Source organism: Podarcis filfolensis, assembly GCF_964270895.1.
Source record: "Podarcis filfolensis genome assembly, chromosome: 12".
Classification (NCBI taxonomy): domain Eukaryota; kingdom Metazoa; phylum Chordata; class Lepidosauria; order Squamata; family Lacertidae; genus Podarcis; species Podarcis filfolensis.
The window spans coordinates 22,675,921-22,691,191 of NC_139614.1; the positions used below are offsets into that span (position 1 = coordinate 22,675,921).

Here is a 15,271-nt window from a genome sequence, read left to right on the forward strand (position 1 = left end):
TTTACTCATTTTTGTTGTTCTCGGCGAATGGTCAGCTTCCTGTTTCTTTGCTTCTGAGCTCTCCCACCTATACTATCGATTGCATTTATAGGTAACCTTTTAGCGGAAAGATTGGGGAAGTCCTTTGAAAGCACTCGCCATTATTGGAGGTAATCGAGAGTTGCCTGTGAAACCCCGATGAGGGGCGCAAACAATGCACACGGTGGGGAGACGTTTTAACTTACTGCTGTTTTATAGATCCCGTAATGGGACTCCGGAAATGAAACAAACCAGATTGCAACTGGGACAAAGCTCACGGCTTTCAAGCCAATTGAGGGATAGTTTTTAAAGCGCCCATTCAAAAGCCCGAGTCTGTGGAGGGAAGTGTAAATCGCTACCCAGGCAATTGGCACAGAAAACATTTTGTGGGCCTCTGCCCTAAAGACACTTTACTTGGGACCAAAGTCCTAATGGGCTCGGGGGGGGGCTTACTTCTGAGTAAACGTGCTTAGAAATGAACCAGATGTATTAAAAGCGTGGATCTCTCAGATGTTAGCATTACCACCTTTGCTACCTTAGGCCTAGGCGTACCCCCTTCTTTTCATTACCCTAAAATTTCCACCACGTTTGTGGGGGAGGGATTAGTGTGCTGCTTGCTAGGTGATGTCTGGGGGAGTCTACAACAGACAGGTTAAATATAACTATGAAGAGGCGCAGTCCCACCACCCAAAGTACTGGCTATAAAGGGCATTTGTGCAGAGTTCGCCATGACGGGTTTCCCCTCTGCCTGCCAGACTGAGACAAAAACAAGGGCTAAAGCTGCGGATATATTCCTTGACGAGTTAAAAAATGTCAACAAGAAAAATAAGCCTGTCCTTGCCGGAATGATTCAGCCTTTTCAAAGCTTCTGATGTCCTATCCTCAGCTACTTTCGAGAGGATTCCTTTGCCAAAAACAATAACAAAACAAAAAAACAAAACACCCACTGCCAACACACAATAACAACCACGTCGAGACATCCTCACTTCGTTCCTGCTTTCCGAATTACTATTAAAATTGTCTTTGGTCAAGCTTAACAGGCGAGATTCTTTTCCTCAGCCACCAAGAGGCTCAAAGAAGAAGAATTATTGCAGAGAGACTTATCTGCCTGCGCGTGTTTTCTTACTAACCAAATAAAACTAGGCTTAGCTGTATTCGATATTATTATTATTATTATTACCTGAATCGAAACATTTTGGGAAGCCTTGTTTGACTAAGCTTATTCTCCCCGCCCCACCCCGGACTAGGAATATGTGAAAATAATGGAAGCTTTTAATTGAGGTGGTTTCTTTTTAATCCGGTCAGTGAGCAAAAGTCCCCGTTTTCGAACTTGTTTGACATTTTCTTATTATATTTTTAAAACTCCTAGATACCACATAAATCAACCAACCGGCTGCCTTGCTTTCATCTTCCGGGGAGGGGGGAGGCTGAGGGGTCCTGGCGGGAGAATCAATGGAGAGGGGGCAATGGGGAGTTTCCTGGGTGCTGCTTCATAACGCCTTCAGTCTAGACACCCTAACTTTGCAGAGGTGCCTCTTTTGCTTACAGATGCCAGCGGGGCTGTGCTCTGGGTGTCTACAGTCACCTTGATTTATTTATCTATACAACAACACACACACACACACCCAATTCCTCTCTAGCCGTCCCCCCGCCTCCAGCTTTTTGGCACAGCGGACGATAACCGCTGTTTCCAAGTTGCCATCCATCTGCCGGGCTCCGGCGGCGGCTGAGATACGGCGGCTGGGGGGTGTTGTTTGTAACTTTGCTGGTTCGGTGGCGGCGGGTCCCAGGGGAGAAGGGCCCTCCGCCGCTCTCTCATTGGTCGCCGAGCCATCAGCTGGTGCTATTTGCTGCTGTCGCTTTTGGCGCTCGGCCATCCAGAAACAAACCACTTCGATGACTACTAATAGTTATAGCCAGATGTACTAATACACAACAAATCACGGTCCGGGATCTGGGGAGCGTCAATGAGTTCCTATTTTGTGAATCCCACTTTCCCGGGGAGCCTGCCTAATGGGCAGGAGTCGTTCCTCGGGCAGATCCCCATCTACCCAGCTGGGTACGAGGCTCTGAGGCACTTCCCAGCCTCTTATGGGGCCGGCAGCCTGCCGGACAAGACCTACTCCTCACCTTGCTTCTATCAACAGTCCACCAACACGGTCATCGCCTGCAACCGGGCATCCTATGAATATGGAGCCTCCTGCTTCTATCCAGACAAGGACTTGGGCGGCGCCTCCTCGCCCTCCGGCAGTGGCAAGCAAAGGGCCAGCCACCCTGGGGACTATCTGCCCTGCTTTGCTTCTGACCAGCAGTACAAGCCCGAGAGCGGGCCGGCCAAAATCCTAAACGAGGAAGAAAGCGACCGGAAGTACAGCAGCCCTGTTTATCCTTGGATGCAAAGGATGAACTCGTGCGCTGGTAAGTCACAGGGATGCAAGCAAGACTCAAGGGGTGGGCGGGCGGGTGAGTGAGGGTGAAAGTGAAGGTGAGGGGGGAGAGAGATAAAGGGCTTTGGGGGAGGATGGAGGAATATGAGAGGGTTTTTTGCGGGGGGGGGGGGCGGGAAGCTGGATCTATGAAGACCAGTGTCACCTGCAAGCAAATGGGTAGACTGAGATTCCTCTCCAGGGTCTTCTCTATCCTGACACTTTGCTGGGCGGGGTGAGGTGGGGTGGGGTGGGGTGGGGGGGCTACTTTGAAGAAGTATGCATTTATTTATTTTTTTAAAGGAAAGGTCGCCTAAAGTCTGAGTCAGCAGATAAAGGTTGCAATGCCCAAACAATCATACCTGAGAGCCAGTTCGGTATAAAGTACTAAGATCTGGTGCTCGTTGTAGGCTTGGGTGGTGGTTACTGCTGCTACTAGTACGAAATAATCATTATTAAAAGAAGCCCGCTTCCATGAGAGCCAGAGACTGATGCAGAGGAATATGCCCTCTGTATTGACTGCTCAATATATTTGCAAGACAGATCCTCTCTTCCCCCTCCCTTCACCCACTCATTAGTGTGTAAGTATTAGCTACTGAATGCACGTTTTCCAGTAATATGTGCACGCACACAAATCATCTACTGGGGGCGGAGGAGGTGGGAAGAGAGGAAACTTGATCAATGGCCAAATTCCCATTGATTTCAATGGATCAGAATTTCATCCTTTGTCCCTCTTAAAGGAAAAGAGAAAAGCCATGCAAAATTTAAAGTCCACGACGCATTTTTATTCAGGTTTTTCCTACATAAGTTTACCTTCTCCGTTGTGAGTTTGTTTCTTTTGGGGGCACCACACTGCAGTAAATATGAGGTGGGGGCTTGTTGCTTTAAGAATGCATATTAGGATTTATTTCTTTGTAATTATACTTCGTTTCTAGGCTGTCATCCTAAGAGCACTTGCTTGGAAGTAGGCTTTACTGAAATCAAGGGCCTTGCAAATAAATGAGCTCAGGAACTGGTATCTGTTGCTTTAATTATTATGAAAGGTCGTGGTCCAGACAAAATTAAGCACTTTCAGGTCGCACGTATTTTAATTAGAGCAGAGTTAAGGACGTGCGCCTGCTCCAGTATGCTTCTGAAAACCAATGGAGCTGCTTAACTTTGTCCGGATCCTGCCCAGGTACCCTATCGGCGTGATCTTAGGCATGTTCACTTATAAGTAGGTTCTGTTGAGTTCAATGGGACTTACTCCCAGGTAGATGGGTATAGGATTGCAGCCTGAGTTTTTGCCGACGCCACAGCGAGATAGAAATGTCACACACCCCACACAGAGTCAGTCACAGCGTGTGCATATGTGCCCGTTTGTGTGCCATATGAGGGTATTTTCTGCGTGTTGAGCGCGGAATTTTAGCCCCGACGTCAATACGAACATTCGCTTCCCAAAGTTATGTTACCAACTAGATATCCCTGGGAAATATTTAACCCGGGAAACGTTGAGGAAGGGACTGAACTTTCCCCACGCATCTCGTTATATCTTCCTATGCAAGGATATGGGCTGGGGGTGGGGGAGAGAGGGGGGGGAAACACACACACCAGCGCAGCTCGAAGCAGTTTTCCTCCATTGTTAACAGAAAGCACGAAGGCCTCTCCAACTGAGACCATCTTGTCTTTCCTTCCATAGGTGCAGTATACGGAACGCACGGCAGACGGGGCAGGCAGACCTACACCAGATACCAGACCTTAGAGTTAGAGAAGGAATTTCACTATAACAGATATTTAACCAGGAGGCGACGGATTGAGATAGCGAACGCTCTCTGCCTCACTGAGCGGCAGATTAAAATCTGGTTTCAAAACAGGAGGATGAAATGGAAAAAAGAAAGCAAACTCATCAATTCCACCCAGCCGGGAGAAGAAACAGAGGAAAAGTCAGGGGAGTAAAACAATGCTTACAACGAGGCGGGGGGGGGTGTGGAGTTGCCACCATACCCTCTCATTAGTTGCTCTTTACATCGCCCCTTTCCCCTCCCCTCTTATGTTCCTCCAGGAATATATATATATAGATATAGATATAATTCGTATTGTAATGGTTCTGACGACTTTCAAAGGCTTGATTAAAATATATACCTATTTATAGATATCTATATATATTTGCAATTAACTGTGAATTTCTGGATCGGTAGGATAAATGGACATGGAAGGGAGTGGTGTACATAGTCAGGTCTCCAAAGTGTAGGTTAGGATATGCTTCAGATGGTATCAAGATTCTTTAAAAAAAACAACCCCACACCAATCAAACTTTGAAGTGGAGCATCGGTGTTAATATGAAAGACTGGAAATTGGTGGGCAAAAAAAGGGGGAGCGGCGGTCGCTTGCTCAGAGGGAAACCTCCATATTCTAGGACGGCCAGAGATGTACAGGCGTCTTATTTATGTCTTTGCTGCTAACTCGGGATAGATTGGTGCCATTGTTCGTCTCCTTTTCACCTCAGACCTGAGCCCATTCATTCGGATTTTTTAAAAAAATACAAAACAAAAAATAAAAAGACTCCATGATTAAAGTTGCCACCATGGCGACTTTATGGCACCGAAATATTACAGTACACATTAGGAAAAGCGTGTTTCCTTGTACATATGATTGAAATATATAGTTAGGATCCTACTCCACCAAAAAGAAAAAGAGGGAAAGGGGAAATTTCAAAAATGAGATTAAGCGTTTTTCTGTTGTTGTTTTTTAAATACAGCCTTGAAGTGTTGATGAACCGCTATGGATGTTTCAAAATGGCCACATATTTGCGTACTGTTTTGTTTTAATTAGCAAAAGCCTGCATTAAAAAAACCCCCACAAAGCTCAAAATACTGTAATTAAAAGCACAAAAAGTGAAGGGAGAAGTATCTCCAGGCAGGCAGAGATGGGTAGAGTTCTAATTAGAGGAGTGTGTGTGCGTGTGCGTGTGTGTACACACGTATATGCACGCTCACAAACACAACTTGACTATCGAGGGTAACTTTGATTTCTGAGTACTGTTGAAGGACTAGGCAGAATATTGAATCGTGGCTGTTTCCCCAACCCCCCCCCATCACATTTGGTTAAATTTCTAAACAACGACAGTAAATTGTGATGGTGATGGAAGCAAAGTCGAAATGTAGCTACTATTCTATGCTTTTATTGAGAATGTATGGAAGAAGGATCCGGCGCAAGCACGGTTTGCTTTAAATAACAGTGACAGTGAAAATGTGTTTTTATATATGCGATTAAGTGTGTTTGGCGTCCTCTGTGTATATGTGGAAATGCAAAGGTCTTTTTCGATACTATGAAAAGTGTACTTTTTGGGAAATGACTCTGAATACTAATAAAAGTGAAATAGTGAAAACCTACCCCTCAAAAGATCATCGCCATTATATATATAATATGTTGTTGTGAAATTGGGTGGGGGAGGGAGAGAATATGCCATGGTGTCATAAAATGATACTGGGGTTTGCTTGCTTTTAGTTCCAGGCTGTTTAAAAGAGGCTTAGAGAACAGCTCAGCTGAAGGAAATTTTGAAATCGGCACTGATCTTTAAAAATACACAGCGATCGATCCCCAGCAACCCCTTTTATACTGGTTTTTCAAGCGGCTGAGAAAAAAGGACACCATAGTAATTGTTGCTAGAATGTTGGGGTTTATTGCTTTCCTCTAATTGGCTTCAATAATAATTAGTCTTTTCCCTTCCTCCCGCAAAAGAAATCCCTATATATATATGTGTGTGTGTGTGTGTGTGTGGCTCTCTCTATTTATATAGCTATTCTTTGTAAAGAATCTCTAGCAGAATGGGGGATGTTAGAAAATAATAAAGGAATGTGCAAGATTAAAAGGAATCTTACTGAAAAGGAAAGGTTGAATATATTATTTCTCCCCTATGCTTCTGAATTCTTGCTGGTTTTCTGATCTGGAGCCGATAGCCCTTAAAAATTGGTCCATACTAATGGAACTGTGTGAGAGATGCCATAATTTTGCTATAATGGGCTGTAACCTCGATTCGACCCCAGACTTGCGAGTAAGCCCCTGGCTGGGCCGGAGGGGGGGGGGGTTGTTGCGGAGGTGAAGATTCCGCTTTCCTCCAGAGGGTGGCGCACGAGGCCGACTGACAGTCGCGAGCTGGCGGCCGGGTGCGCGCGCCGGCGCGCGCGCCCCAGCCCTTCCAGCATCCACCCAAACTCCCCCATTTAGTGCACGAGTTTACCTCTAGAGGTCATCAGGCAGGATTTACGACTGGACAACAAAAGCACGTGATATGAAGCCGTACCCCATATTTGGGTGCCTACGTAGGAGGGAACCAAGTACATGTCCCAGTCATTTCCATAATTCATCATAAATTGTGCTAGGGTGCTATAGACGCACCAAAAAACGAAGCAAAGAGCCACAAATCAAGCCCCCCGATCAAAAAAAAAAAGCAACAAAAAAATCCCAACCAACAACAACAAAAAAATCATCATCAACAAAAAAAACAAATGAGCTCTTATTTTGTAAACTCATTTTGCGGTCGCTATCCAAATGGCCCGGACTACCCGTTACATAATTATGGAGATCCCAGTGCCGTGAGCGAGCAATTCAGGGACTCCGCCAGCATGCATTCCGGCAGGTACGGCGGCGGCGGCGGCGGAGGCTACGGCTACAATGGCATGGACCTCAGCGTCGGCCGCTCGGCTTCCAGCCACTTTGGGGCAGGGGGCCCCTCGGAGAGGGCTCGCAGCAGCTACCCCGCCAGCGCTGCCCCCGAGGCCAGGTACGCCAGCCGGGCGGCGGCGGGGGCCACGGGGGCCACTCACTCGCCTCCGCCTGACCCTCTGCCCTGCGCCGCCGCCGCTGCCGTGGCTGCCACCTCGCCTGTCAGCGGCGACGCTCATCACGGCGGCAGCGTGAAAAACTCCACGGCCAACTCGAGCAGCACTTCGTCCACTTCCAGCAGCGGCGCCAGCAGCAGCAGCAACACCAGCGCCAGCAGCAGCGCCAGCAGCACGGGCAACAACCCCCACCATCTAGGCAGAGAAGGACTCAGCACGTCGCCAGGCACCGAGGAGGACGCCCCGGCCAGCAGCGAGCAGGCGAATCCCCAGCAGAACGACCAAAGCACAGCTCCACAGCCGCCACAGCCCCAGATCTACCCCTGGATGAGAAAACTGCACATAAGCCATGGTAAAAAGCATGCCCGGAGTACAATATCTATGTATGAGAGAGGGGTGGGGAGGGGGGGAGTGTGTGTCGAGGGAGAGAGAAGGTAGATTGTTTGCAAAAGAGGAAACGTGGTGGGCAAGAAATGTGCTTTCTCTTGCTCTCTGTGTTCCTCTGCCTGCTTGTCTGATCGTCTGGTCTATGCGGAGGAAATCCGCCCCCCAAACCCGGTCCCTCCTGGAAAAGGCAAGTGGGACTTTGGAAATCGGGGTAGGGCGAGCCAAGCTCTCTTTAATAACTCTTCTAAGTCTCCCGGACTGTGAGGTGTAATTGAAATTTGGGGGGAGGGGAGAGAGAGGGAAAGCGTGTGTGTGTGTGAGAGAGAGGGATCTTGAATAGTGCGTGTCAGTCCTTGTAATTTATGACGAGGACCGTCCAGTGAAAAACACCGTTACTAATTATATCAAAAAAGAAGTTGAGTAAATAATGTGTGTGTGTGTGTGTGTGTGTGTGTGTGTGTGAGAGAGAGAGAGAGAGAGAGAGAGAGAGAGAGAGAGAAAGGGGGTGTGGGGGGGGAAAGATTTTTTTCTGGGAGGGAAGGAAGTCGAGGGAAAACTTAAGAGAGGAGGTTGGAGGGGGGCAATTGGGGGGGGGCTTAGTCCTGCAGTCCGTAGGGCACTTGGAAATTCTTCCCAGTGACTCCCAGATACAGTGTGTTCAGATCAGGAGTGGGACCAGAACTTCAGAGGGTGCTTGGTTTGGGTGTTTATGTTTGTGTAAAACTCACTCTAGTAACAACTTCCCCAGGACCCTAAGCATACTGTCAGGAGGAAGTAAGTTCTCACGAAGCCAAATGGTTTTCTTTTCTTTTACTTGCGAGTAGTAATATGTTAAGGATCGGGGTGCAGAAGGGAGCTGCCACCCTGTCTTCCCCAGATTAAATAAAATTCCTCAGAAGAGGCAAAGGGGAGGCTGCTCAAATTCAGAGCCCGGGATATTATTTGAGGGAAGGGGAGAAGAGATAGATGCGGGTGGGGAGAGAGAGAGAGAGAGAGAGGAGAAGGAGCTACTTGTTGATCATTTTCTCCCAACTTAATGCCCATACCAAACAGAGAAGGAAATCAGGGAGAGGAAGATTGGAGAGGAAGGATCCGGGGTGGCGGCGGTGGGACGTCTCCTCTTGCCAAAGGTCTAAACCGTGTCCTCCCCTTTCAATTTTTTTGTTGCAGACAACATAGGGGGTCCCGAAGGGAAAAGGGCTCGGACTGCTTACACCCGCTACCAGACCCTGGAGCTGGAGAAAGAGTTTCACTTCAATAGATACCTGACCCGCAGGCGGAGGATTGAAATAGCGCACGCTCTTTGCCTCTCAGAGAGACAGATCAAGATCTGGTTCCAAAACAGGCGGATGAAATGGAAAAAGGATAACAAGCTGAAGAGTATGAGCATGGCAGCGGCGGGAGGAGCCTTCCGCCCTTAAGAGGAAAACCCCCCGGCCCTGAAGCTGCTGCTGCTGCTGCTGCTCCGTCTCCTTCTTCCTTCCCCGGAAGAAAACAAAACAAAAAAACCCGAGTAACTGAGCAGTATTATAATTGAGCTGACCCTGCGTGGAATGTCAGTAGCCTCTTCCCGCTCCTGCTCTCCTTCTGCCCCTCGTTCTGTAGACCACATTGACTTGCTCCAACTTCTCTGGGAGGCTGAAGATTCCCTCGCCCATCGTTTCATCCTGAGCCTGTTTTAATTGAGCCCCCCCACCCCGCCCCCGCCCGCGTCTCTCTCTTCCTCTCTCTCTCTCTCTAGCGCGTGTTACGAGTAGATCTGCTTCCCGTGCATTTTATGTCTTGAATGGCTTTTGTCTTGAAGGGGTGGGGGGGACAATGTAGATGTTTTAACTTATTTATATGAAGCGAGTGGTGTTACTTGAAGTAACTGTAAAGTGGGAGGGGGGAACCGAGGGGGGGGGGGAAGACACCCTAGACAAACACAAAAGTAAAGGAGGACGATTTGGTCCCTCGTTCGCTTCCCCCTCAAGTCCTTCCCTTCTGGCTCCCCTACAAGTCCTGTTTGACTCCCAATGTTCTCTCTCTGTGTGTGTTGCACTCGCTGTGCTTTGCTGTGCATGTGTGTTCAAAACGTGTCAGTGTCTGTATAGCTCCAAGCTGTGGCCGAGATTTCCGATCAGAAACGACCTATCTTATTTCCCTGTGTCCATTAATGGCTGTTGTAGAGGTGAATATGACGAAATACAAAAACGGAACGTGTCCTAACGTGTAGTGAATAGTGAATCTGTGACGAAAACTGTGATTCCAGACAGTATGTCCTTTGCTTGTGCCTTTGTATATGACTCTCTTTGCACGAAGTCTTAGAAGTGGCTTTTTTATTAAGCGCAGCTTCAGTAACGTATTTCCCACCCCCTCTTCTCTCTTATAGCTTCCTTCCTTTCTTTTGGTGAACAAAGTTACACATAGAGTCAAAGTCTGGCTGTTTGAGCAAACAATAATAATAATAATAACAGCAACAACAACAATAATGTGATCGGCTTCTGAAAAGAAACTGTTGGTTTTTTTTAAATAACTGACTGGAAAAAAAATAAACTTTCTATTGTAAGGGTTTTCCCCCTTTCTTTCTTCCCCATCGAACCCCCGGTTTTTGTTTTTACTTCTGCGGGTAGTTTGGTTTCTACCCTAACGGAGGTGCCCTCCCTGCTTAGTTTCATTACTCTAACTAGAGGCAAAGTTGGAGAAGAACCCAAGCCAAATTCAAAGTAGACGCAGACACGATTGCCCCAGATCCCTTGGAATTGTAAAGTTATTCTTTGGATGGAGGGCTTACAATAATAGACCCTCAGCCAACTCCTTGTCTTGGAAGTGGGGTGGGAGGGAGAAGGAATGCCCCAAACTTCTGCTCTTTCTTGGCTGGGGAGGAAAAAGAAGAAGAAGAAGACGACTGTCCTTTCTTCAACAACATTATCATCTCCAGAACCTGCTTTATACTATCTCCATCGGTTCATCCTCATAAGTTAAAGAAAGCTAGACCTGCCAGAAAGGTCTTGCATCTGTGAGCACCAGTCCAACATGGGGGGGGGGAAGTATTTAAATAAACCAGATACACCCACCTTCTTATTCTGCACTCTTAAAAAAAGGTATTGGGGAAGGGTTTTGTGGCTGTTGTTGCGCGGGTGGGGATAAATTCCACCCTTCGACATAACAGTTATTTATTTATTTATTTTCGCTACAGCTACTCTTTTTTTGCTAGGAAATGTAACGTTACTTACCCTCACCAGGGCTTGAATGGTTAACTCTCCCGAGCTTCTAAGCGCAACTAAAGCTTTGCACATTTACAGACGGCTTTACATTGATGCCTTCCCTTAAAAGTTATAAAACAGTAAACTTTATAAGCCCCAGTTCCGGCTATATGACATTTGGGTGCCAAATGAATAGGGTTTTGTCTATGAATTAGATCGTAAAATCATCCATAGCACAGACAGATAGGCTCACTGGCTATAAAAAGTCACGTGGTGCCATTAAAGTAAGTTTTATGGTTTTGGGGAGTTGTCATCCAACATTATATACCACATAACATATAATCACACTGACGATGGACTTCATTTGACTCTTTTGCAGGCTACGTGCGCCTCCTGGCCATTCAAATTGTCAGGTTTAGGTACAGAAGTATCCATTCCCCCAAGTTCTCAAATACTCTCTGAAAAAATGGCTCATTGCAAGTTAAGGTAAGTTTCGTGCACAAGTTGCTTAAGTTTATTTGTACAGTGAAGAGCTCGCCTGTCGTTGCCTGGCTCCTTCTTAACGCTGCCCCGTTGATTCGGAAGGGAAGAAATAATATTAGAAAGGCGCAGGTTACAGTGGGTGGGGGGCCGTTGTCCCTCCTCCCCATATTTTATCTAACCTCTCCTTTTTAAAATTTTATCCGTCAAATCCAGGCAAACCACAATAAGCGACTTTGGCAGAGATGGATTTTGAGGCCTAACTTTAATTACTTTGACTACGGCAAATGATAATGACTTCCTTTGCTTCAGGAACTTTTCCGTGCCCAGTGATTTTGTTTGTTGAGGGGGCAGAGAGTCCGCAGGCGATTTTTTTTCAAAAAAATATATTTTAATGAAAGGAACATAGATCTGGCTATATCTGTAGACTGGGCATCCCTTTTCTCTGCGGGGCGGGATGTGTGTGGAATTGATGCAGTCGTAGGTTTTCCAAGTGGGAGAACTTATCGTCTCTAAAAGACAAGGAAGATGCGCTCCAAGTCTGACTTTTTACGTGGTTAAGGTTCTTTGAGACTTATCTCTCCTCCATAAGTACCCTCACCTACCTACATCTCTCTTGTGTGTCCCTCTCTGTGTGTACATAGAGTGTATATATACGCAATTTACACCCTTACCGTAGATTCCCCACAACCCCAGTGTCTTCATTTCCCGCTGGTTCCTTTATCCCTTCCCATGAAGGAACAAATTGACTGTAACTTTTACAGGAGATTCTACGCGCCATTGGAGTGCTTGGAATTATGAAGGACAATACGCATAGGTTTATAGGCGATAGTAAATAACCCCATTTATATAGATATCCGTATATATATCTACATACACACATTACTGGCTGGGAATTGCAGGGTAGGCCCCAGCTGCCTGTTTATTTCAACATTCTTTTTTTCTATTTAAGTAGACCCTTCTCACTAGAGTGTGATTACTCAGCAATAAACTTTATGACCGGATTCAACTTTAAGTCTTTGAATTTCCAGGGTTGAAAGAGAGCGTGAAAGAGCATCCCTTTTTCCACTGCCCTTCTTCTTTTTGTTTTGTTATTTCCTTTTCTTTCTTCTCAGCTTCTTTGTACCGCCAGAGCCAAATCCTGGAAATCTTTGCTCACACGAGCAGCTTTTAAGTCTTATCAGTTGTATCTTTGGAGCGCCTTGTAGCTAAAAGCCATGCAGGTGACTAAGAATTGGCAAGATAGGACCCTACTCGTTTTGAAAAAGAAAGTAAGAGGGGCCCGTATAAATGGGTTCATACATTGAGGTGACCCCACGTGAGGTTTGAAACGATCTCACCCCAATTCCTGCCTTTTAAAAAACAACAACAGATTGTTATCAGCGTGTGGGGTTCTAGAATATGCTTTTCCACTCTTATATCGCTTTGGACATCAGAGGAAAAGACAGTGTTGTCAGAAGATATAATAGCGTAATATAACATAAGCGTGCCCTGTCCTAGTGGCTGTTTGGAAAGAGATATTCTGATGAAGGATATTTTTTCTTGTGTATAGGTGGGTAATATTAGAAGGTTGAGAAACTTGCAGCAATAAGTTATATCTTAACACTTCAAATATTTTTTATACATTTCCCTGAATACAGATGGATACGCTAGCAATGCTGGGTGGAGAGGAGCAGTTTTTAATTACACATTTAGTCCAAGCCTATGTGGCAGAATTAATCACACAGAACCGAATGCTAATACTAGCTGGCATTTTTCATTGTATTTACTTTCCTACACCTTAAATAGTTAGCAATGCGTATACACGTGTCTGAAAACATGGCTAGACTTTTTTCAGTAGAAAAAATAAGGATTTAAATATAATGCATATCTGCTAAAGAGAAACAGACGGCTGAATTACAAATCCATAATCCAGTTAAGGGAAGGACCTGATTTTACACTTTTTTAAAAAAAAAATCCAACGGGACTATTGTTGGACTCCTAAAGTATTTACTGGGAAATTCGAGTCCAGGCTTTCAAGGGGATATTTCCCCAAGTAAAATATCACTGAAATCCAGGTGCTAATCTACTTCAGTTTACATGAACTGAACTTTAGCTTCTGTTTCCTAGTGAAAAACAAGGTCCAGTATAAGCTCATTCGGGGCTGGATGTGATCTCATCGTCTTGGATGAGACGATCTGAAGGTTGTGGTCATTCTGCTCCATACCTAGGCAGAAGAAAATCGTACTGAAGTCTGCTGGATTTAATTCAAAAGAATTCAGGAATGGAGTAGGGAAATCCTGATGCCGTCTGATTTTGTAACTGGGGGAAAACAATTCATTGAGCTGAATGCTTAGTTAACTCTTACCGTGGCTACCTAGCGATCCAGCCTTCTGATTGCCAGTTGACTGAATGGATACTAGCCAGTGAAACATATACAGCTTTGTGAACAATGTCATTTAGGTTGCAATCCTTTACTCACTTCCCTGGGAGTGAATCCCATTGAACTCAACGAGACTTTCTTATGAGTAGGCAAAACTCCCCACGCACAAAAAACAAAACAAAAAAAGCCAACCCCTAAACACAAGATGAATTCATTGAACATGCGAATAACTATGGGAATTGTCACTATTTAAAAATATTTCTAGTTTTCTGTCATGCCACCTTGAAACACTCTACCGAATAACCTAGGCAAAACACATCCACACGAAACTCCGGAATGTAAAGCCCATTTTAAAATAATATTGTATGTGTATTTAGTGCAAGTAGATCTGATGGTGATGACTGTCGTATCACTGTTACTTTCTTTCTCTGACAACTGTATGGTTTATTTTACTTAAATTACCGCGAGCAATTCTGAACCCTAGAAGTACTTCGCTGGGCCAGATGTAAGCACCAGCGCCATTAAAGGTTAGACAAGGGTGTGTGTATATAGCAAGGGCGTCGGAAGACTTCACTTTCTTTAAAGCGTAAGATGGCTTTTCTAAGTCACATGATTCGATTGGTTTGCGCGTGCCCCTCACTACAAAGCACCATGGGAAAATTGTTAGTGGCGTTATCTTAACGAATTAATTTCCTTGTCTTCAAAAGAGTGAAATTGCAAGTGTTTTCTACCTTATCTGCCCAGCTTTCAGCATTACATTCTAATATTGAGAACATAAGCACTTGGATTGCATCTTTCCTGTAGTCCCTATCTTTCTTCCCTTCTTTCATCTGATTTTCTGATCTGTATAATTCGGCCTTCGGGAGTTTTTTGCTCTTTCTATCCACTCTGATCACATAACCTCTATTTTTCGCAGGCTTTGTTTTCACGATTCTCCAAAATCCTAGTAGTTTCCCTGGCGGCTAGCGTTTCTCCGAAACAGCTCCTCCACAATCACAGGGCTGTATGGTTTGTATATTGGACGCAAACAATGCGCTGTGATCTCAGAGAGAAAGACACCATGTTTTCCAAAGGGCGTCTCTTTCCTGGGAGCCTGTCCCCTTCTTTTCCTTCACATAACCCTCTGAAATGGGCTTTTCAATAATAATATTTGTTATGAAGGTTATTGGGTAATTATTGCAGTTTTTGTGCAACAGTCCTTGCTCGAGGTGAAGTCTGTCTCTGGATAATAAATGGCAGCCCTCGCAGTTCATTGCCAGGTTAAGTAAATGCAGAAACTAAGATAAATCTGCACACTCCAGAACTCGCCAGCAGAGCTCGCTTTAGACCAAGTTCACAGTCAACTTGCTCTCTCCGTGGGCAAGGCTTCTCGACTCCGTTGGATCAGGGTCTTTATTAAATAAATAAGATGGCACAATGGCCAGCCTGGATAAATTGCTCGGTCACTGCGCCCCACTTCGCATCCAGAATTTACACATCTACCAATGGAAAGCGCATCGCTCCTTTCAGTATAATCTAGTTAATCTCCCACGCTGGTGTCTGGGCATTGCGTTTGATTTTAGAATTCGGTTTCAGTGATGGAAGCCGTTGAGG

General features: G+C 45.6%; 2 protein-coding genes and 1 long non-coding RNA gene across 3 annotated transcripts in view; 2 read left to right on the top strand and 1 right to left on the bottom strand.

Annotated features, from left to right (window-relative positions):
• Positions 1–5,815, top strand: part of HOXA6 (homeobox A6) — a gene marked incomplete at its 5' end in the record, with an annotated part of 8,375 nt that extends 2,560 nt beyond the window's left edge. The window contains 2 exons of the mRNA XM_083578970.1: positions 2,166–2,436; positions 4,123–5,815. Of these exons, the coding sequence (XP_083435096.1) occupies positions 2,166–2,436; positions 4,123–4,379 (528 nt within the window). The 3' untranslated portion in view covers positions 4,380–5,815. The remainder of the gene's footprint in view (positions 1–2,165; positions 2,437–4,122) is intronic.
• LOC310745855 overlaps positions 1–11,322 on the bottom strand; it is a 15,390-nt gene extending 4,068 nt beyond the window's left edge. Inside the window, exon 1 of the long non-coding RNA XR_014540389.1 lies at positions 9,195–11,322. This is a non-coding gene — a long non-coding RNA (uncharacterized lncRNA). The remainder of the gene's footprint in view (positions 1–9,194) is intronic.
• HOXA5 (homeobox A5) lies at positions 6,672–10,199 on the top strand. The gene is made up of 2 exons (XM_083578867.1): positions 6,672–7,616; positions 8,822–10,199. Exons 1-2 carry the CDS (start codon positions 6,932–6,934, stop codon positions 9,070–9,072), a joined length of 936 nt encoding a protein of 311 aa, XP_083434993.1. The 5' UTR covers positions 6,672–6,931; the 3' UTR covers positions 9,073–10,199.
• Positions 11,323–15,271: the final 3,949 nt, after the last annotated feature.

Excerpts from the sequence above, each read along its gene's own strand:
- HOXA5 (XM_083578867.1), top strand. The coding sequence starts at position 6,932 with ATGAGCTCTTATTTTGTAAACTCATTTTGCGGTCGCTATCCAAATGGC. Across the intron at positions 7,617-8,821 it reads AAAACTGCACATAAGCCATG|ACAACATAGGGGGTCCCGAA; the intron begins GTAAAAAGCATG and ends TTTTTGTTGCAG.